Source organism: Elgaria multicarinata, chromosome 4 (genome assembly GCF_023053635.1).
Source record: "Elgaria multicarinata webbii isolate HBS135686 ecotype San Diego chromosome 4, rElgMul1.1.pri, whole genome shotgun sequence".
NCBI lineage: Eukaryota > Metazoa > Chordata > Lepidosauria > Squamata > Anguidae > Elgaria > Elgaria multicarinata.
The window spans coordinates 88,954,720-88,979,143 of record NC_086174.1 but is presented as its reverse complement, the minus strand read 5'-3'; the positions used below and the strand labels follow the sequence as shown (position 1 = coordinate 88,979,143).

The 24,424-nt window shown below is 41.0% G+C and overlaps 1 protein-coding gene across 1 annotated transcript; it reads right to left on the bottom strand.

Annotated features, from left to right (window-relative positions):
* Positions 1-551: 551 nt before the first annotated feature.
* On the bottom strand, positions 552-24,118 carry GOPC (golgi associated PDZ and coiled-coil motif containing). The gene is made up of 9 exons (XM_063124736.1): positions 23,804-24,118; positions 10,840-11,004; positions 9,101-9,124; positions 7,074-7,249; positions 6,277-6,442; positions 4,780-4,875; positions 4,056-4,220; positions 3,090-3,270; positions 552-1,305 (listed from the first exon to the last, which is right to left on the bottom strand). Exons 1-9 carry the CDS (start codon positions 24,116-24,118, stop codon positions 1,193-1,195), a joined length of 1,401 nt encoding a protein of 466 aa, XP_062980806.1. The 3' UTR covers positions 552-1,192.
* Positions 24,119-24,424: the final 306 nt, after the last annotated feature.

Below are 24,424 nucleotides of genomic sequence, written 5' to 3'. Positions count from 1 at the left end.
CAAAATTTATAGCTAAGAATACATTCAGATGGACAATTCCATCCCAACGCACAGCAACCTCTGCTGTCACCCATAACGTGGACGGTACATATGTGAAACTAGAGTGCCGAAAGAGCCCAATGCCATCATATTTTGAATGAGATTTTTGCAGATTGTCAGGAGTGTAGTCAAATCGCAAATCTTCTATGCCCTGGATTCCTTTGAACAATCAGAGTTATATAGTTGGGACTGTATGATATCTATAACACAGACTGTGCAGTGGGAAGGACAGCCACCTGAATCCAACCCAAATCAGCTTAGATAGAATGGTACCCACCCAATGATACCAAGTGTAAGATAGCCTCATACAACACTAAAAGGGCAGACATAATTCCAATGGCCTAATTTCACTCTTCTTTTGCATTCTAAAATTCATAAACAGAATACTGTTTAATAAGTTTGGAAAATATTTTAGATCCAGCACTGATTTGCAAGGAAGTATGTGTATATATTTGAATGACACACAGTGCATTAAATAATGCTGAAAGAAATCTCACGAACAGATCACTGAGGCCTAATTCAGAGATTTAACTTCACAAAAAATAGTTCGTAATCAAAATGTTTTGCATCTGAGTTTAAAAGCAAAACTTATTTTTGTACATTGTGAAAAACTGAAGGGACTTTTTTTGCTGTTCACCTTTTTTTTTTACAAGATGCATTTTAAAACAACAAGCTAACCAAGTCAGGAATACACCACAGAGGACGCACACCCTCCATATATATGACAGTTGAAAGTTATTTCACTAGGAAACAGATGCCTTTTTTTTTGCTTTTGCTCTTTGTCAGGAGAAACAAGTGTCAAAGTTCTTCCACATCATTCTATACCTTTTATCATAAACACGATCCAAAGTAAAATTCAAGAAAAGCCTTTGGAAATAACATGCTTTGGTGCTTATAGGTCAATGGGAAATTCATTTGACATGCAACTTCTTAGAAAAGTGGGAAATTTACACATTTTGATTTGCTCATAATGAAGCCCTGAGGTAACCAACAGAACAGGGTGTTTGTTTGTTTTCCAGATAATAGTTACACAGCTTCCCTTTACCTTTTAGTCCTTCTTTAGAACTTTCTGTGGCATGTATAATTTAGAACAGTTTCACAAACCATCTTGAGAAATGATCAGTTCTGTTGATGATTTATGGATTGGATTTTTTTAGGCTAAGCTCTCAGCAGACTGGGCTAATTTAGATACAGTCTCTTCCGTTTCAATCGAATTTCCTAAGTCTCCATTTTCATGACTGTCAATGCTTTCTTTCTTATCAAACACTGCAAAGGAGAAAAGACCAGTTTATTAATTTATTTATGACATTTCTATACCTCCAAATAGCCGAAGTTTAACACACTCTAGAATCTTAACATTTACAAACAAGAGGTATATCCTACATTTTTGCTGGCAGAGAAGAAATTTCCATCATACACGTAGAGCTAAGACCCGGAGCTAGAACAGGAACGACTGTAGGCTAAACCACTACTCCACATCCACACGTGCCCTTGCAGAGGCTTAGGAATTAATCTGCTTCCTCTCTAACAAGACCTTCCAAGTGGCACAGGGGCTTTTGTGAAACCCCATGCAACCAGCAAAACAAAGACATGCTGGTTGGTGTGTGTGTGTGTGTGTGTGTGTGTGTGTGTGTGTGTGTGTGTGTGTTTGGGGGAGGTGGGAGATTTGGCAAATTCAGATTTTCACAATTGTGTTATCTTTATACCTAGATGAATTTCATAAATCTTGAGGATATCTTTAATCACTCCACAAAAATAGTGAAGTCCCCCACACACACATACACTCAAAAAGGAAAGAAAAAGTCTACCAATATAAAATAAAGCAGAGATCTACACTGTTTGCCAAGTTATAGTATCAAGATCTTGATAGGCTGGAGTGCTGGGCTGAAAACAACAGGATGAAATTTAATAGGGATAAATGTCAAGTTCTACATTTAGGAAATAGAAACCAAAGGCACAGTTACAAGATGGGGGATACTAGGCTCAGCAATATTACAAACAAGAAGAATCTTGGAATTGTTGTAGATTGCAAGCTGAATATGAGCCAACAGTGTGATATGGCTGCAAGAAAGGCCAATGCTATTTTGGGCTGCATTAATAGAAGTATAGCTTCCAAATCACGTGAGGTACTGGTTCCTCTCCATTCAGCCCTGGTTAGGCTTCATCTAGAGTATTGCATCCAGTTCTGGGCTCCACAATTCAAGAAGGACGCAGACAAGCTGGAGCATGTTCAGAGGAGGGCAACCAGGATGATCAGGGGTCTGGAAACAAAGCCCTATGAAGAGAGACTTAAAGAACTGGGCATGTTTAGCCTGGAGAAGAGAAGATTGAGGGGAGACATGATAGCACTCTTCAAATACTTAAAAGGTTGTCACACAGAGGAGGGCCAGGATCTCTTCTCGATCCTCCCAGAGTGCAGGACACAGAATAATGGACTCAAGTTAAAGGAAGCCAGATTCCAGCTGGACATCAGGAAAAACTTCCTGACTGTTAGAGCAGTGCAACAATGAAATCAGTTACCTAGGGAGGTTGTGGGCTCTCCCACACTAGAGGCCTTCAAGAGGCAGCTGGACAAGCATCTGTCGGGGATGCTTTAGGGTGGATTCCTGCATTGAGCAGGGGGTTGGACTTGATGGCCTTGTAGGCCCCTTCCAACAATGCTATTCTATGATTCTATGATTCTAAGTTCAAGACCAGAATCTGCTTCATCAGTGTATATGAGAGGATAGCAATATGATGGCAAAACAGTAGAGGAAAACCTACAATCGCCACCCTGATACTAAATTTGTGAACCATTCTATTTGTCAAGGACATACATAGCTTAACCTTCATTTGATGACAATGAGGTGGCAAAACTATTAGTTCATTCCATCCTAAGGATAGAACATCTTAAGCACACTGGAAAAGCAAATCTAGAATAGTACTGCAGGATGCATTTTAAAATGTAACATTTACTAAAACTGAAGTGTGAAACAAGACTAATTTAATTTGCAGGGCCTTTATATAAAAGTGCAACTGAATTTTTTATCTTACTTTTCAAAACATTTTACCTTGCATTGGTTTGACATCTCCACTTCCATCTTTTCTACTAGAAGCAGAATTTCCACCTTCTTCCAATTCATCAAGATACAAACGATAACGATGTCCACTCTCATCCTCATACTCTACATTTTCGTCATCTGAGTCTACTTCTGGAGCAACATACACAACTTCAAATTCAATTTCTCCTCTCTAGAATATAAAATGAATATTATGTTGTTTCTAAGAATGAACAATCCAGTATGGAAAGCAAAAATGGGAGCTGAATAATCACTATAAAATAGTAATGAAGTGCAGTCTATTTACACCATATGGGTAATTGAGCCCTAAATTCTTGTTTGCACTGTGCTAAGCAGGCCACAAAGCTCAGGGGAAGTTGCTCATCATCAGCTCAATATCTTGTCTTGTCTTCATCCATGGCCTCTACCTTTTTGCTTTATAACAGTTGAAATTTAAAAACCCTGAGCAATGAGTGTTGAGAACTATACAAAGTACATGACAGAACAGAAAAAAATATTCCTAATATGAAAGAAAAGCTGCATCAAAGGATGTCTTCTAAAATATGCCTCTAAGGCCTTCTTTGAACAACTTGAGCCATGGCCTAACATGCATAGGCTATGCTGAGCTTTAGTTTCTATTTTGGATGAATACTTCCAGGATGTGCATTATAAATACAAAAACTTTATTTTAGAAAATGGTAATAAAGACAATTTTAAGAGACTAATGAAATTTTCACCTGCAATAATTGAACAAGGCCTTCACTTAGAACGTTTGTCATATCTTGTACCTGAATAATAAATAAAATCTCTCTCTTACTAAGTGGTTTCTATACAATTTGAAGAATGGAGCACAATATCTAGTACAGTGATGAATCAGATAAAGATTTTCTGATGCACCCACCCCAAAGAATAAGGAAAAAGCCACCAGATGCATACTTATATATTTACAGTCCAGTGCTAATGGAGACAAAAAATTACCTGCTGGGAAAGAATAGTTACAGCTTCTTTATGTTTGGCATCTCTCAAATTAACTCCATTTACTGCCAGAATGGCATCTCCAACATGTAGACCTCCACATCGATCAGCAGGCTGACCCGGATGAATTTCAGAGATTAGGATGGGTACACCGTGCTCCTTTCCACCCTATTGCAAAAATATTTAACGATCAGAGATTTCAGAAATTTCAAAATATTCTATCACTGATCACTTTAAATCAGCCTTCCCCAACCTGGTGCCCTCTATACTGGCTGGGGGATGCTGGGAGTTGTTCGACACATCGGGAGGATACCAGGTTGGGGAAACTGCTGTAGATGTTCTTCACGTCCAGCTTCAAAAAAGTGTTGAATTCATGCTGAAAGATATGAGTTTTCAGTGGCTTTTGTAAACGTGCAATGAACAAACATTATATAGATAATGTGGGCGAGTGTGACACAGGAAATGCAAAAGAAAATGTAAGCATTTTGCGAGCACACAATGTGCCAGTTCGCACTATCAAAATAAGCAGCCCATGGATTGCCCATGCTACCCGGGTTTGGATGACAGGACAAGGCATGCCCAGCAGTCATTATGGAAAATGCGCCCCCTCATATGTTGCGATTTAAATAAGCCACAGTGATTTAAATAAACAGTGGCTTATTTTGATTATCCAAACCAGGGCAACAAATTTTGGGAATAGGAAGAGGAAAATAAATTCAAATATTACCGTTATTGAAATTCCCAGTCCTTCATGATCTTCTTTGACCAAGAGAACCTTTCTGATCGGACCAACACCTTGACTCTTCTTTAAGGAATCTGGATTCTAGTTTTTAAAAAATTATACATGATTATGAAAACACTTTCTGAAGGTTTTCAAGAGAGTCAGGAACAGCAAGTAAGATTTATTATCACAACTGTGTCAGAACTCTTCTCCTGATTTTATCTGAATTGGCCCAAACCCAAGACTTTTCTTAAGAGTTTAGATAGCGCCCTCTGAATTTCCATAACCATAAACAAAATAAGTAATCTCAAGACACAGAATGTGCAAGATAAGACCACCATAAGAAATCACTAGGGAGATTCCCATTGTGCCAGCACTAGGATTCAAGAAGAATCCTACCCTCCAGTGCCTCATACAGCAGATTTTAAGTTCAGGATCCTAGACTCTCTGTGTGTGTGGTGTAGTAGACAGAGTGTTAGGGACAGGAGACTAGGATTCAAATCTCTGCTCAGCCATAAAGCTCGCTGGTAACCTTAGATTGGACACTATGGCTCAGTTCAGACAACACATTTCTCTAGAGTGGTTTTAGAACTCCATGGTGGAGTTTTTACACCACCATTGAGAAATGTGTTGCCTGGAGGGAAAACTCCATGCCACAGTGGAGTGTTTTTGTTATTACAGCAATGGCTGACGGGATACCATCAGGAGGACTAGGGGAGGAGAGAAGGCAGAGAAACTGTCAAACATCTCATTGCCTTTTACTTAACTCCATGGGAGCCCACAGTCACACAACGGTGGAGTTAGAACATGTTGTGTGGTGAATACCACCTAAAAACTCAACCGTTGAGTGGAGTTTTCCCACTGTGTAGAGAAACATGTTGTCTGAACTGAGCCTAAATCTCAGCTTTGCATACTTCACAGGGTTGCTATGAGATTGAAGGGGAGAAGCATCTCCATCATCCTGAGTTCCTTGGAGGCAGAGTAAAATATAAAAGTATAACACCACTTTCAAAATCAACTTGAGATGTTGGTATCACTCAAGAATTTTTAAGTGAGATGCCTAATGAATATTTTGACATCTAGAAAATTAGGCTGATACAGGAAGCAATGTATTCTGAAGAGATGGGAAGTTGATGGTGAAGGCAGATGTTTTGTACCTTTCAATATGGGGTAACTTTTACTAAGTCAGTAACCAGGATTAATCTGTTCAATATTCCAATAGAGAATATCAATTATTCCTGAGATTCCAATGTATATATATGATCAATATTTCATCAGTGTTGCATAGGCTTGGGGGCGAAATAGAAAAATCCAGTCTTTACTCATTTTGGTAAAGCATTACTGTAGTTTAACCTATAACAAGGGAAGTTCCTTTTGGGCTAAAGCACTCCAATCCATAACAAGAATATCACCATTGAATGGAAACAGATGCATAAACACATCCATTACAGCTCTCTAAGGTGCAAACTATATGTTGACAAATGCTAAGATCAGCAAACTTACATGCCCTGGGGGTGCTTGCATGGGTCGCTTTAGGTCATTGCGACCACGGCATGCCCTTATCACAGTTTTGTGCCGGTGCAGGTGGATTTCAGCTTCTAGTTGGTTCCAGAGTTTATCATGTGCAGGTCCTTTCATATCTCTGCCTAGTAACTGAATTTGCTGAACCCTACAAAATGAGAAAAGAACAGGAAATTTAGGTATGGATCAGTTCCACAACTCTTTTGCCTTCTCACTTATATATTCTAAAGTCTTCTAAAGAGGCCCCACTGTAATAGTAGCAAGAAAATCATAGAATCATAGAATCATAGAATCATAGAATAGCAGAGTTGGAAGGGGCCTACAAGGCCATCGAGTCCAACCCCCTGCTCAATGCAGGAATCCACCCTAAAGCATCCCTGACAGATGGTTGTCCAGCTGCCTCTTGAATGCCTCTAGTGTGGGAGAGCCCACAACCTCCCTAGTTAGCTGATTCCACTGTCGCACTGCTCTAACAGTCAGGAAGTTTTTCCTGATGTCCAGCCGGACATCCATACCGTACACTTCCACAGCCGGACTATATACAAGCCCCATTTCCCTAGAGACACCTTTGGTCATCCTCTCCCACCAGTGGCACTTTTTAGAGCAGCCCAGAAGTATATAGTTAAGCATCTTATATTATACTCTTCTGTATCCCCAAATGGTCCTCAGAAATACCATCAGGTCAGGTGAGGTCAGTTATGCCTTAAGTCATATACACCAATTCTGACTCAAAATTCCATTGAAAGCAAGTGATTTTTAATTTGTGTTCATTTACACACCTTCCTGCTAGCTCTTTATCTAAGTATTTGGCCGCAAGTCTTGCCCCGTATACTTCAGCCTGGAGCACAGCTATGTGTCGACGAAGCGCCTCATTCTCCTTCCTAAGCAGCTTCACCTCAGCTTCAAGTTGAGCTTCTTTCACCTTTTCTTTTTTGTTGGCTTCAAGTTCTCTCTCCTGGCAAATTAAACACCCTCGTTATTTTAGTCACAAGCCAAACATTCCTATTATGTGGACAAAGAAAATCCAAGCTTATCAATGGCCCCATTCAGAAGACACCTTAAACCATGGTGAATAAGGCTTTCTGGCTTAACCACCATGGTTAAAGCCATGGTTTAAGGTGTCTTCTGAATGGGGCCAATGAATCTTTGCTTCCATGGAAAAAGTCATAACACACAACTGTACCCTTATTCAATGCTAACTTTTCTACATCAGAAGTACACATTTGTAAAAGAGTCTTGCAAGTGAGTATAGAAATGTTTTATCAGTACAAATGCCTACATCTCCCCATGCATAGCAAGGCAATCTGAGTAGCAAGTCTGGAAAGCTACTTGTTCAGAAAGATTTAGCTATCTGCAAGCTATAACCATGTGAAAGTATTTTGATAACACGGCAACTGATTGAGGATAATACAGCATGTCATTAGTTATAAAAAGTACAATACATAAGAGGAACAAAAGCCAAATAAGCAACAAGATGGTTTAAAAAATGTGAATAGAAAAACAGACAGAATATTGTTTAAAAAGTATGACAAGCATTTTAAACGTGATCAAATTCAAATATAACTTGTTTTTCCATTAAAAAATGTATATTTTTCACACACAAAAATCATATCCAGTGTTTTTGGTCCAAGACTGTAGTTAACTTTTTGCCAGAGGATGAGTATGACAAAGAAAGACTTAAGAATCTGGGGCTTTTTATTTAGAATAAAAACAACACAAGGACACAGAGCATGAGAATGCCTTATAAAATATGAATATAAAACGGAATGGAAATCATCTAGACTCTGGATCATTAAGAGGTGGAAAGTAGGGAGAACGAAGGGAATTTTTCCTGATCAAATAGAAATACAGTAGAAAATCTCAACTATGCATAATCAAGCATCTCATATTTAAAAGGCTTTTGAAAAAGGGACCATAGATTTTTACCGTTTGATTTCTTGTTTTTATTCAAGTAATATTGAAAATTATAAAGATCCTTGGTTTTCACTATTAATTTTGATATCCATTTTATCATTGTTTTATTATGTTTTGTGATTTCTATGTTCTGATGTAAACTCTCCCATGGCAGTATACCCTAAAAGGCAGCTAATAATTTGTTGGAATGAATGAATGAATAAATAATTTACAGGATTTGAGTTCATGTATGAAGTACTTTGGCTTGGAATTTCTGCAGATCTATCAAGGAATGCAGAACAAATTTATATCACTGTGCAACTGGCTTTAGACATGCAGTCAATGAAGGGCTGCTAGGAAGAAATACTACCTACCATACTATCAAATGACAAAACACAGAGAAGTTTTAAACATGATACGTCACACAATGTATAGGAAATCTTACAGCACTGTATAAATTGGTCACAATCCAGACAGCTCTTTTAGGATTCATTGCACTTTGCATGACTTTTTGGATTTTGAACAGCCGAGTGCCATTCCACATTGTAACTACTTTTGCTCAATGCCTGAGTGCGTTTTGGAGTTAGTTGTCTGGGTCTCTGGATTGTGACCACTGTCAATTTTTAATAACCTGTCAAATTTAGATTCGATTCCAACCATCACTTCAACATTCTCAAGTTAGTCATAGCTATTAACAGCAGCAGTACAGACATGCACGTTGACTGGAAAAGAGTGTTAAATCTAAAAGGAGCATTGAACAGGCACAAGTAACTTGGCTAAAAAAACTGTGTAAAGGAAATAATCTAGCTAATATTCACTGGCACTAAACATCCAGGCCACAATGTGCAACTTTGTATAGATCTACTGCACTGTTTTGAATTTAAACACAGGTAAAGGCAGCCAGTGAACTTACCATATCTTCCACAGAAGGGGCAGACTTAGGATGGGAGAAAAAGATTTCACGATTAGAAAAACTGACACAAGTATCAAACTTATAAAAAAATGAAAAGGCCATACATTATGTCAAGCTACAGTAGTCCAAACTTTGCCTAATCTAGCTGTGTATAATATCTAGTGAAGCAGCTGATAAATGAAATGGTACTATTACTGGGCAAACATCTGGAAAGCTATTATCCAAATGTTCAGTATTTACATTCCTTATCCCCATAATAAAAGTGGAACCAAACCATTTAAATAAGAAATACAAAAATCATTCTTTCAGACTTCATAGTTACTCAGGACTAAGTCCCACTTACTCGACTTACAGTGCAATGCTATACATCTCTACTCAGAAGTAAGTCCCATTGAGTTCAGTGGGACTTACTCCCATTTAAGTGTGTATAGGATTGAAGCCTTAATCTCTTTCTAGGCTTATTGCTTTCTTATGTCATTATTTATGTTTGAAGTGAAGTACAAACACAACATTATTCATAAAAGCTAAAGATGGGCAAGTCCTCCAAGAGTCTCTTCAGATTGGTTTGGGATTTTGAGTTTTCCAGAAAAAGACCATGGTAAACCAGAGCAAATGTTCCTGAGCCAAGTCAAGGGCTTGAAAAATATTGCCTCAACAGCCACCTTGCTCTGCCACTCTTCTCAAGCCCCCAAACATAGTCTCCCCCACCATTTCCCTGAATTTGGTAGCAGTACAGAAGAGGTAAGAGGGAAAAAATGGAGTTTCCCTTTTCCCTTTGACTTTCCATCCCTCGCCTCAGTTAGAACATAAGAAGAGGCATGCTGGATCACACCAAGGGTCCATCTAGTCCAGCAATTTGTTCACACTGTGGCCAACCAGCTGCCCACAGGAAACCCACAAGCAGGACATGAGTGCAACAGCACCCTCCTGCCCATGTTCCCCAGAATCTGCGGTATATAGCATACTATCTCTGACACTGGAGGCAGCATAAAGCCATCAGGACTAGTAGCCACTGATAGCCTTCCCCTCCATGAATTTCTCCAATCCCCTTTTAAAGCCATCCAAACTGGTGACCATCACTACATCTCGGGGAAGGGAATTCCATTGTTTAACTATGCATTGTGTGAAGCAATAGCTATGGGAAGAAGTGCGTATTCCATCAGGTAGCACCCAACCATGCTGTTAGCCAGGTTTCACAGAACAGGTTGGGGTAAGGCAAAAAGGGGGAAAAGGACTCTGTTGATGCTGCTCCAACACTGCTGAAAAGCTGAAGGGTAGAAAGGTAAGAGGGAGGAAAACAGAGATGGGTGGGAGGAAGCCAGGAATTCCTCTGCTGCTCACAGCAACAGAAGTAGTTCAGGGCTTTGAAAAGTTACCTTTCCCTTTGAGGAGCATTTTCCCAGCTCCTGTTCTTCTTCAAGCCAGAGCTTAGAAACTTTTTCTACCATCCCTAACAAAAATTCCTTCAATGTCTTCCTTACCAAGTTCTTGTTAAACCGCCTCCATTTTGTATGCTGAATTTAAGTTGTGGAACTCTACTTGTTTCCATCCCCAGGTAATTGCTTTAACAGTCTCTTAATAAGTAAAGCAGACAAGCCATGTGTGCGTGTGCATGTGATACCTTATATGTCCTAGATACTAGAATGGAAGGATGGAATACCAGCTCTATAAATATACACACGTTGGAATAAAAATTATACAGTGGAAATATACAAATTCTCTTTAACAAGAACACTCACCAATTTTGCTTTTATTGCCCCTGAGTCAACACTCTGACCAGTTTTGGCATGGAGCTGAAGCTGAATAGCATGCAGCTGCAGGAGCTGGTCATGCACCTCTTTTTCTAATACTGCCTTTTCAGCCCGCGTTTCTGTCAGTTCCGATTTCAGATCCACTAGCTGTGCCTGGAAGATACAAAGCAGTTGAATCATCTACATGGTTAAAATGTCTACAGAACAAGATAAGAAAAGAAAAAAACACCCCATTTTGACCTTCATTACAATATTTTATTTTGTTCAAATTAGTCTAAAATCCCTAGCATTCATTAGGCAACCCTTAGACTGAGGAATACCACTTTCCCTATTCAAAAATAATTTAAAGTCTAGTGCCAGACAGCAATCCACCTAAGTGCCAGATAGTAATCCTTAGGTCCTGAGGAGGAGTAGGGATTCCTCTAAAAGGTATATTCCGACAACCACTTTCAGAGAAGTCTTTTCAATTTGTATATGCTCCCTTATCCTAAACACAGGTTAAGGCCATGGGTAGACAAGGGTGTAGTAGGGCAACGATCTTGCAATTTTATGATCGGGAGATCTGTCGCCCTGGTCTACTCGTGGCATGCGATATCGCGGGTGCCATTTTGGTGGGTTTTTTAAAAAGGGAAATGAGCGCAAGAGCGCTCGAACACCATGTAAGTTTTTTTTTAAAAAAAACAACCCTCCACCTCCCCACACCCCACTCCCGGGTCCTGGCTCCTCGTGGTTACTCATGAGGATCCGGGACAACCCACGACACCCGCCCACACGTTCCGCGGTCTCGGGATCATCCCAAGACCGCGGAAAAAGCGGGATTAAAGGATTGGGTGAAATCCCGGGCGAAAGGAGGGATCATCCCTCCCTTCTCCCAGGATCCCCTGTGCATCATCTGGACACACAGAGATCATCCCGGGATGATCCCAGGATATAGGCCTGGTCTAGCCATGGCCTTAATCTATTCAGAGTAAATTGATCACATGAATTAGCCCTCATTAGTACAGATCAATGGTATATAATGGTATATAATTCTGGGGGATCTCAACTTCCATGCCGAGGCTGCTGTATCCGGAGCGGCTCAGGACTTCATGGCTGCCATGACAACCATGGGGCTGTCTCAACATGTCATCGGCCCAACACATGCAAAGGGACACACGCTTGATCTGGTTTTCTCGACTGGACAGGAGGATGGTGATCTGGAAGTGGGGGAACTAACATCTACCCCCTTGTCATGGTCGGATCACTTCCTACTGAGGTTTAGACTCTCGGCGGCCTTTCCCCTCTGCAAGGGTGGGGGGCCTATTAAAATGGTCCGCCCCCGGAGGCTAATGGACTCCGATGGATTCCAGAGGGCTCTGGGGGATTTTCCTGCTGATATGGCCGGTGCTCCTGTCGAAGCCCAGGTCGCTCTGTGGAATGCAGAGATGACTCGGGCGGTTGACACGATCGCGCCCAAGCGTCCTCTCCCTCTGAGCAGAGCCCGGTCAGCTCCTTGGTATACATCTGAGCTGAGGGCGATGAAGCAAGAGGGGAGACGGCTAGAACGCAGGTGGAGGAAAACTCGTGCTGGGTCTGATCGAACACGGGCTAGAGCTCACTATCGAGCCTACTCTGTGGCGGTGAGGGTGGCAAAGAGGCAGTTCTTTTCCACCAGCATTGCGTCTTCTCGGTGTCGTCCGGCGGAGCTTTTCCGAGTGGTTCGTGGCCTGTTACACTCTGGGCCAGGGCGTGAGATAGTTGAACCCTCGGTAGCACGCTGTGACGAGTTTGCACGGCACTTTGAAGATAAAGTCGCTCAGATTCGTCATGAATTGGACACCACACTTAATGCAGCACCACTAGTAGAGGCGTTCAGAGCGCCGTCCGGCTCAGTTTTATTGGATGAGTTTCAGTTATTGAGGCCCGAGGATGTGGACAAGGTGCTTGGCCAAGTCCGGTCGACCACCTGTGTGCTTGACCCTTGCCCCTCGTGGCTCATTACATCAAATAAGGAGGGGATCGCCGGCTGGGTCCAGGAGGTTGTAAATGCCTCCTTGAGAGAGGGAGTGGTGCCGGCCTCTTTAAAAGAGGCGGTAATTAGACCACTCCTGAAGAAGCCTAATCTGGACCCGGAAGATGTTAACAACTACAGGCCGGTGGCTAATATCCCTTTCCTGGGCAAGGTGCTTGAGCGGGTGGTTGCAGGACAACTCCAGGCACTCTTGAATGAAACGGATTATCTAGATCCATTTCAATCGGGTTTCAGGCCTGGTTTTGGAACGGAAACTGCCTTGGTCGCCCTGTGGGATGACCTCTGTCGGGAGAGAGACAGGGGGAGTGCGACCCTGTTGGTTCTCCTAGACCTCTCAGCGGCCTTCGATACCATCGACCATGGTATCCTTCTGGATAGGTTGTCTGAGCTGGGAGTTGGAGGTACTGCGTTGCAGTGGTTCCGCTCCTACTTGGATGGCCGATTCCAGAAGGTGGTGCTGGGGGATTATTGCTCTGTGCCGTGGCTCCTAAGCCATGGGGTTCCGCAGGGCTCTATTTTATCCCCTATGCTGTTTAACATATACATGAAGCCGCTGGGGGAGGTTATCCGGAGATGTGGACTGAGGTGTCATCAATATGCGGATGACACCCAGCTCTACCTTTCCTTTTCATCAAACCCAGGTGAGGCAGTGACTGTTCTGAACCAGTGCCTGGGCACGGTAATGGACTGGATGAGGGCTAACAAACTGAGACTCAATCCAGACAAGACGGAGGTACTGTTAGCGGGTGGTTCATTTGTCCGGCGAGGTGATGTTTGCCCTGTCCTGGACGGGGTTGCACTCTCCCTAAAGGATCGGGTCCGTAGTTTGGGGGTGCTCTTCGATCCAGAACTGTCACTTGAGGCACAGGTGAACTCAGTGGCAAAGAGCACCTTTTATCAGCTTAGGCTGATATACCAACTGCGCCCTTATCTGGACAGTGATAGCCTAGCTACAGTTATCCATGCTCTGATAACCTCTCGTTTGGATTACTGCAATGCGTTATACGTGGGGCTGCCTTTGAAAACGGTCCGGAAGCTTCAGCTGGTACAAAACAGGGCAGCCCGTTTACTAACAGGGACTGGCTGGCGAGATCACATTACGCCAGTCCTTTTACAACTTCATTGGCTGCCAGTCCAGGTCCGGGCCCAATTCAAAGTGCTGGTATTGACATTTAAAGCCCTAAACGGTTTGGGGCCAGGTTATTTGAAGGAACGCCTCCTCCCATATGTACCTACCCGGACCTTAAGATCATCTACAGGGGCCCTTCTCCGTGAGCCCCTGCCAAAGGAAGTGAGGCAGGTGGCTACTAGGAGGAGGGCTTTCTCCGCTGTGGCACCCCGGTTGTGGAATGAGCTCCCCAGAGAGGTCCGCCTGGCGCCTACACTGTACTCCTTTCGTCGCCAGCTGAAGACCTTTTTATTCACTCAGTATTTTAACACTTAATTTTAACTTAAATTTAAATTATACTGTTTTAACTCTGTATTTTAACCTTATATCAATTTTGCTGCGTGGTTTTATCCTGGTTGTGCTTTTTATATTGTATTTTGTATTTGTATTTTTAACTTGTTGGTTGTTTTATGATGATTTTAATTTTTGTGAACCGCCCAGAGAGCTTCGGCTATTGGGCGGTATAAAAATGTAATAAATAAATAAATAAATAAATAAATATAAGCAATTGATTGCATATCTCTCTCAGTGTGGCATCTTTTTCTTGTCTTGGTAACTCCACAATCTACTAAGCATGCAGTCTTTGTATGCCACCTTGATTTATCTGAAATAACTTACCAGTCCTGGTTCTACCTAGAGATGTAAAATTTCCTGAAATTTTGAAGCCATGGGAAAAAACCAACATTTATTTTTCCATTTTTTTCGGGGGGAAACGGAAATTTTCAGAAAAATTGAAATAATGCAATATTAACACTTTTTACAGATTGGAAGTCACTTTGTTACTTTAGGAACATAAAATGTAATTATGTCCAAGTTGGTTTGGCATAAAATTATTACATTTGGTATATTAAAAGTAGTGTATTCAAACAATTATTACAAATTTAATTTACTTTTTTACCTTTGTTTGGTAACAAATGGAGCTACAAGCTCCTGAACTGTTAGAAACACCTGAACTGTAAGGAACCTCTTTGGTTCTGCCAGTTTACGAGGAGCAGGCAAAAAACAATTTTAAAAAACAACAACTGAAGAAACCACCAACATTAGTAACAAAGAAAATTATTTATGTCTCCACTAGTCCTGCAGTGTCAAAACATAAAGCCCCCATTCCCATAAAAAGAACTGCAAAAAATGGGGGGGGGGGATCAAGATTCAATAAATATGCATGAAATTTAATAAGACTAATTTTTTGACCTATAGCTATAAGTATTAGTTTCAGTCTCTACTTCCATGGAAGTGCCCCCTAGAGGCAGAAATGCATCTTCCTCTTGCATTTGAGAGTTGTAGTCTCAGTTTGCAACCTAGGACTTGCTTGTTCTTGGTGCACAGACATTGTAATAATCTGATACTGCACAGTTTTTAGAAATCATTTGGAGAAGTAAATATCTGAACACCTTGTCTTAAACATTTTATTCATCTTGCTAAAATAAAACATCCCGTAATCCATTTTTTCTTCATTTTTTTTCATTTTTTTTGGGAAAAAACCAAAAAAGGCTTCAGAAAAAACTGGGAAAAAAACAGTTTTTCCCTGAATTTTTCCAGGTTTTTTCTGGGCCTTCAAATCTCTAGTTCTACCCTTAGTAACAAAGGTTAGAATCTACAGTAAGCAATAAATTTTAAAAGGTGAGAAAATTCCACTCTTTTACAAAAAAATTAACACTATGGCAGGAGATTTTAAATTGTCATGGCATATTTACTTCATATCAATTGATTTTGGGCACAAGCACAAAGATTTTATGGATATGACAGAAACAGATCTACTGAGTCATACTATAAACCATGTTCGGCGCAATCAATCAGAAACATCAGCAAGAGAAATATATTACATACCAGAAGAGAAAAAGAATGTTTATGTTTAAGTTCCAAGCAACTTTAGCAAATCATATTCTAGCAGTTGGAACAGTAGAATTCTAAGGCTATGAACTGTTACAGTTTTATCATAATCTCTAAAGCAGATAATCTGCTTCAATAATGAAAGACCTCTAACTGGGAATTCATCTTAGCATCCTTCTGTGTAAAATGTAAATTGCATGATACCAGAGTCTTTGATATTGCCTTTTGTGTGTATATCTAATAAGCCTGAATATTAAATTGGATGCTAGGGGCATATAATCAGACTCACAGCCTGTAATCTTTTAACACAGCCTCTTCTGATTGGCTGCTTTTAAAGTATCTTTCTGAAAATCGTATGATTTCGCTCTTTGTGGACCACAGTTCATAGAGGTTTCCCTGTTGGCTTATTGTTACTGGCATGTCAGACTACAGAACTCGTGTGGCTTACCCCACACCTTATTATGTTTTTGAAAAACTGGAGGTATGTATTGTACTGTACTTTAACTCTTACCTGATGTTTTGGTTACTGCTGAAGGGGCTGGATGGGAAGACTAACCTCCAATTACACTGGGGAATGTTAATCTGGAGCACAAAATGTTTGCAGTTTATCACTAAAAGAGAGAGGAAAGGCCTCCCACAGTCTAAACAATGAGCAATGTGCTATAATTTATGATCACTATTTTCTTTTATGTTGAATACTCTTCAGCAGCTGTAAGTATTTAGAGGAGGCTCTCCTACAATTACAAAGAACGTCTGAGCAAGAATTGCTGTTATAATTGCTATCTTAGACAAACACACTGCTAGGAAGTTAAAACACTAAGAAAATGGCTTGTAACTTTCAACTGTTTTCCTCTCAACTAAATATGAAAGAGGATTGCCAGCTATCGTAAATACGACACACATATATTCTTCCTTACAGAAATCACAGATGGAAGACAATCATTTATTTTAAAATTGTATTTTATATAAAATATTATCATGCATTTCAACTCAAAGGTTTCCATATGGATTGTCAGGGGACTGTTGCCTAGTGTTTTTAAAAGTATTCAGGCTCTGAATGAAAATCATGAGATCAGACTTAGCCAGTATCTGGTTCCTGTGGGGGGGAAATGCTTGGGATTCATTGTAAGCTTTACTGTTAATTAGCACTGGTATATTGTTGAGGGGCTGCTCTGAAGTACAAAAACTACCGTATTTCTTCGTTTGTAAGACGCCATCGATTGTAAGATGCAGACTAATTTCAGTACCACCAACAGAAAAAAAAAACCTAAGACACACCCGCAATTCTAAGACGCACCCCATTTTTAGAGATGTTTATATGGGGAAAAAAGTGCGTCTTAGAATCGAAGAAATAGGGTAAGTCAGTTTAAAAATCCCTGGACTTCAACAAGCTTTGGATTGGAATGCTCCCATCTTCTCAGGACCAAATAAGGCATAGTTAGACTTTTTTTTTACCATGAATTTGTATGAGCTGCTTTGGATGGCCACTGGCCATACTGGCTGGGGAAGATGGCAGTTTTAATATGACACATCTTGAGTCAAACGGGTGGGAAAGGCTGCCATACTGCAAAGACAATTTCTCAACAGAACTTCACCACTATGCCAATGTAAAAAAAATGCCTCAACTTATCACTACAACACAAGTTGCACTAGTAAGTCTTTGTGTCTTTTTTGTGCCAGGTGAAGACCTTATTTTCCCAGGCATTTTATTTTTTCCAGTTTCTGCTTTTTTTTTTTTGTACTTCTGTTACAGTATTTTAAATCTTTGCACTGCTGCTAGGTTACATTTGATTATTTTTATTTTACACTGTAGTTTTAAACTTTTATATTGTATTTTATTGTGCTGTATATTATGGTTTTAATTGCTGTAAACCGCCCAGGGAACTTTGGCTATTGGGTGGTACAGAAATGCAATAAAGAAATAAGAACAGATGGTAATGCAGAATCTTTATAGAGAAGAGAGAAGAGTACTCTTATAAAGTATTGCTCTCTCACACCATTCTCAATCAATTCATTCTTAGACATCAGCTATTTTCATCAGGATTCCATCAGCGGAATACCTGGAAAACACCTTTTCTAACCTCAGTAAGATAAGTGTAAACTGAAGGTAATGTTACTATTTTCTTAGTGCATTGATTTTCACACTTTCACATATGTTTAAAGTGATATACATTAGAGGATTTAATCCTAATTCCACCTAAATAGGACCTGAACTAGCCATGACTATCGAAGAACAATGTCAGGGTTCTGATGGATAGCTCACTGCAAATGAAAACTCAATGTGTAATGGCAGTAATAAGTTTGCTCTCAGGAATTTTTAGGAAAGGAACTGAAAATAAAATGCCCAATGGCCATAGTGGCTGGGGATGATGGGAGTTGCACTTCAACACATCAGGAGGGGGTTGGACTAAAGCATTCAGATTTTTTTAAAAAAATTTTTGAAGAAGACTACTAAGGGGAGATATTATAGAGGTATGTATAATATGAATAGAGCAGAAAGTAAGAAGTTTTTCACCCCACTCATAATATTACAACTCATGGTCATCCAATGAAATTGATTGGCAGTAGGTTCAGGACAACCAAAAGAAGAATATATTTCTTCAAGAACACATGATCAACGTACAGAATTCACTAGAAGATTTAGTTGTGGCCTCTTTAAAGGATGACAAATTTATGGATGAGAGACCTATTAATGGCTATTTACCCCACAAAGAGCTGCAGCACGTGCCAGGTGACATTTTGAATATGCAATCCCAAGCAGAGATTGTTGTGTTGTGCAAATGCCAACACTCATCTTGGGTTCAACAACTGCCCCGTGTCACCCAAACCAGGTTACTGAAACCTTCATGATCACAGCCAGGTTAACTCTGATTGGGAGATGCTGGAGACAAACAACTGTGTATCCCTAGCAAGGCATGTGCTGGAGTGCACTCTTCATTGGTGTGGGGCATTGACTTGCTCTGTTGGGCCCAGCTGTTACCCCAAACAAACTGAGATACTCAACCTTGACCTATAGCTGTGCATTGCAGGAGAAGGCTGGCTATCTTGCTAGCAGTTTCCCCACCATTACTGATAATAACCTAAGAAAAACCCTCAAGCTTCTTAGAAATCTAAGGGAACAGTTTGAAAACAATAATCTTCGAGCTTTTCAAAATGACTGCGAAACTAATGTGCAGTCAATACTCCTGAAGCAAGATAGCAAACCATCTTTCATCAAGGTCGTATTCTGCTTTGAGGACATCACCTATTCCTGGCAATACACAATAACTGGAAAAACACAGTTTTCACACAGTTACAGCATCCTCTGCAATAATGGCTGTGTGAGTAGCAGGCACTAATGACAATAAGTGATCCAACTCTTGCCTTTTCTATTTTGTGACTATTTAACCCTATAATATGTGCTCTCAAACCTGAGAGCACGAAAGTTGTCCTTAAAAAGGATAAGAGATTAACAACAAACCTGCCTTCTTCCTGTCCAGCTATGTTTCACACACAATTCAAGTTTTATTATTACCCCATTCTCAGCTTGCTTGCTTTTTAAACAAATCATGTCCTCCTCTACGTTGATTTTGCACACATCTTCCCTGTTCCATTTTGAAGTGGTGATCCAGATGCCCAGCCCTGTGACAAAACTAATCCATTTTGTGGGAAAGAGATGTCTCCATGCTTGTGTCAAACAAACAGTAACACAACTATATGGGATGGTTTCTATTAGTAAGGGGTATTCACCCCCCCCGTCCATGGCTATGGATCCATTAAAAACTACTTCAGTATTTAAGAATGTGTATAAGCTCTGTATTTCTGCTGGAAGACAAACTTTAAAGAGGGACAGGCGGACAGCTCATACCAGTCTCCTAATCACTAATACATTCCCAAGCCACACACATTCACAATGTTGCTCTGAATACTGAAAAAATAAGAACAAGTCTGTTTTTTACAACTTAAAACTTGCTACCAATCAAATGTAACACCTATGTATCAAAATTTAGTTTCATGATGGCAACTCTCAATTTTTTTTTTCAAATACAAAAAGTAGTCACACAAGGAAGGCAATTTGGATCCTGACCACAACACAGTCTGGCTCTGTGCTGTGCTTCCAATCCAAATTACCCACCCTCCCCAAATTGGGAAGATATTATGGGTGCTTCCAGAAAAGGCTTTTGTTGTGCCATCATCCTTCCCAGTCCATGGAATTTTATGGAGGATCCAGATGATGTTGTCTTCAACTACTAACCCTCTTGTGTTTTCCCACAGGTTTTTTTCATCTTTTTTTTCTTACCAGAGAAAATCCATAAAGGAAAGACAGAATAGCTGCATTAGTAGTGCTAAGAGCCTTCTGTTTGGAAGCACCCATCTCAGTGGCAAAGTACAGGCTTTTTCAGTTAAAAGGAGCAGCCTTTCACATTTCCTGCTACATACCTGGAGAGCCACTGTCAGTCAAAATAAGCAATATTAGCCTAGATAGCCAAGTAGCCTAACCTAGTATAAGGAAGCTTCCTATGTTCAGTTATGACATGGAGAGAAATGAAGCTGCTAATGGCACCAGAGGGGGGGAAACTTACTAACCTGGTTTGGATGATATGACAGCCCATCATGGATTTATTAACCCTTGAGGAACCATAGTACATGCCACCTGCCATTATGATTCTACAAGTCCCATCCAGGGATTGCCATATTTTGTGAGCCTAGCCAGGAAGGGTTAGCCAAGGCTTAAACAACCCTTGCATAACCCTAGAACAGACCATGGGTTATGTGAAGGTTACTTAACCCTTGTATAATCTACCCCAGCCGGGTTTGCACAATATGACAAGCTAAGGTAACTCCTGGTCAGGGGTTGCATATTCATAATGGGGAACAGCATGTGCCACAGCCCCTCAATGGTTAATTAACCCCTGATGGGGTGTCCTGTCTTCTGAACTGGCCCATGGGGTGAACGTGGCTAAATCGGCTCCAACATTAAGACTTCCCAGTTAACCAGAATTGGACGCTATGAACATATGGGCTCCAATATATGTGAACTGGCACCTGTAAACAACTATGAATCCCATATAATTCCTTCAATATTAGTATGAGAATTAGTGCACAGGTTAGGGCAAGGAAATGAAGGAGTGCCCTATTATGTGACCTAGTCCGAATCCTTTATTCTTAGTGAAATGTCATCTAAGACTCCTTATTCATAATTAATTTTGTCTTTTCTATAGAGAGTTCCTGGAAAATTATTCAGATGAAATATGAAGACTCTTTATCTGAAGAAATAAAACAACCAAAATAATTTTTCATCACCACTGTAAAAGTCTAGAATTGTGTGTTATTGGGTTTTCAGAGTACATATACAGAATTACTCTGCAACTGTCAACAGAGGATTGCAATCAACCCATCGTTTTTCCAACATGATGATACCCATGCCTGCTACGACTTATTATCGCTTTATCCTTATTACTGTTTGCTTGTTGCTAGCTACCTCTGTCTTGTCCATAATTGTACTTATAATTTGGACTTAGCAGCATGATATTGTAAAGTTAATATATATATATATATATTTCTTTAGTGTACACACACATACAGTGTTTGATGAGAATAACACTTTGCCTTCTGCCCTGATACAATGCAGTATATTTCCCATAGCATATATTTCAGTTACTCTAATAGTATAGACTACTTTCTAGGTAAGAAATACAATTATTGTGATAGTACTAATAGTTGTGCCAACATGTAGCTAAAATAAAAGTGTAAAATTAAAGCAATGGCATTTCAACTTTATTCTTTTTAAATGTAGCTATTATTTTTTGTAAGAAGGCCAGTTTTGATTTTGGCATGAGATATGTGAAGAATTAATGAAAACCTAACCCAGATCTTACACTTTAAGGGTTACCATCAATATCAACATTCCAAAATAAGGTCAGTATTCTAGAGGTGCCTTGAGAACATGGATACCTTATTACATGTAGTGTGATCCTATCTATGCTTAGTTGTAAGTTAGTTCCATTAAGTTCTATTGAACTTAGCTTGCACTCCATGTTCTACTCTGTACGCTTTGACTTTGGTAGTGTCTTTGCACTACCATACTGAGATGTAAACATTTCTGCTTTTCCCCAGTCTGTCCAAGAAAGGGTATGTGCCAGTCCCATGCTCTAATGACAGAACATCAAATATGGGAGATGAGGATTTGAAAAAGTGACACAATACCAGTTATTTCTGTGGGGGAAGACAAAAGTAGGCATGCAATTCCAGAATTTTCCACTTCCAGGTTGTGATTAAATTAGGTCTCAGGTCTGGAAAGACTTAAGACCACTGAAATGATGAACATGCCTATAAAAGACCTCCTTTCTTTTTATATTTATTTTACTTTCCTGGCTTCAAGTTCCTTTCAACAGGCTTTTTTATTTTATTTTCCAACTCTTGAAACACCATAAGACTTACTTGGCTTTGGACACTTTCCAAAATGAATATCTACCAAGTTATTTCCTATTTCCTAAAACTCATTAAAGAAACTTTTCCTGTGATAGAAAATTGGGTTCATGTATATGAATGAGACATGCACTCATTCCCAACTCTTACAGAGGTTGTCTTATCTTAGTATAGTAGAACTATCAATGCTACAGCTAACTATAAACATTTTTTAAAAAACCCAACAAAATTAGTAGGAAAGATAAGTATTCAAGTTATAAAATGAGACTTGCATGACCTTGCTTTTCAGAAAGTTTAATCAAGCTCCATAAATAAGTCCTTTCTGCTTCACATTTCCCTTTTAAAAACATAGAAAATGAATATCATATAATTTATTGCATCTCTTTTCCATCTAGTCTTCATGCCTACAAAATAACTCATTCTTTTTAGACCTCTCTCTATTGTTTGTCACAAACCACAATCACAAGCTTCTAACTTGCTCCCCTTATGTATGGAGGAAGGGAAGAGGAGAGTGCATGAGGCCAGGACTGCTTGTGTTCATGTGTATTCCTGACATTGTCCCACACCTATAAACATAAGAGTGCATTCATATTCCACAAACCCAGTCCTCAGTAAGAATTCACTAAACTGTATGAATGTGTACATGGTACTAGAATCAGACTTTAACATTTACTGCATAATTCTTGTTTATTAAAACTGAGTTCAGTTCTGCTCATACACTTTACTTCAAGAACTTTATGATGTGTAAAAGCATCCCCCAAAACGAACTTGACTAGTCGACAAGGATGTATGTATTTAAGGTCAGAGCTTGAATTTAATAACGTGCACAATATAACGTTATTCAGCCTGCTCTCTCCCAGGGCCAACCCAAGACATTTTGGCATTGGAGACACAAAATCTGAACAGCAGTCCCACACTCACTGATTACATTTGCTACTCTTCAAAGTTAGGGAAAGTCTGCCTCAGTAAGTAGCAGCCTCACTGTACTTCAAGGCAAAGCTGGCTCTATCCCCAGTGTTTTTAAAACCCCTACAAAGGAAATTCAGAAGCTGACTTTTACCTGATCAGACTATTTGTCCGCTTAACACAATAGCATCTGCTTTGACTAATAGTTGGTCTCAGGTAGAGGCCTTTCCCAACACCTGCTACCTGATCCTTTCGACTGAAGATGCCAGGGACAAAACCTGGGACCTTCTGCCTACAAAGGTGTGTCACACTGGATCTTCAGATATGTTTAGCCTAGTCTATTCCCTTGGGCAGATAACATCCTCCTGCCTCACAACCAACCACTCAACCAACCTGAGAAGTAGAATAAATCATTTATTCCCATTTCAGAGATGCGGAAATTGACAGCGATCGTGAATTGCTTCCTCCTATGGCTTGCGAAGCAACACACACACACACACACACACACACACACACACACACAACCCCTCTACCCCTCCCACATGCTTCCCAGCACTCCCCCGCCCCCGCCTCAGTGAACCCAGGCCATGTACCACGGCCCCCATCCCCGCTCCTTCCTCAGAAATCACCTCAAGCTTGTGGTTGATCTGGGAGACGGTCTGCGCCTTGTGGCAGAGCTGGGCGAAGCAGGAGCTCAGGCTGGTCATCTTCTGCCTCCCCTCATAGGTGATGTCCGCCTGGTCAGGGTCGATCTCGCCCAGCAGCAAGTCCACGTCCACGAACGCCTTGTCGAACTCCTTCTCCAGCACCTCCAACCAGCGGAACATCGACAGGCCGCCTCCGCCGGCTCCACCAGGGGACGACGAGGAGGAAGAGGCCGCCGCCGCCCCGCCACAGGCCCCAGAGCCCGAACCCCCGCAGGAGCCTACCCCCACCCCAGACATGGTGACCGCTCCGCAGGAAATGCTCCGCTCCCGGCCGAGGACGCGCCGCTAGCGCACCGCCGCCCACCCCCGTCGGCCTCCGCGGGACGCTCCCCTCCCCCTCGGTCCCCGCGAGCCGCGGCAGACAGCGTTGGCCTATCCTCGAGGGGGGAGCGGCGGCGGCGGCGAGGCTCGTTTCCCGAGGCGCATGCGCTGAAAGCCGCTTCGCTTCTGTCAGCCGGTAGACAGATCGGCGGTCGGCTTGTTCGGCTTGCCACAACGGAGACCAGCTTGCCAGGTCGATAGGGCCGATCGCCCAAATCATCG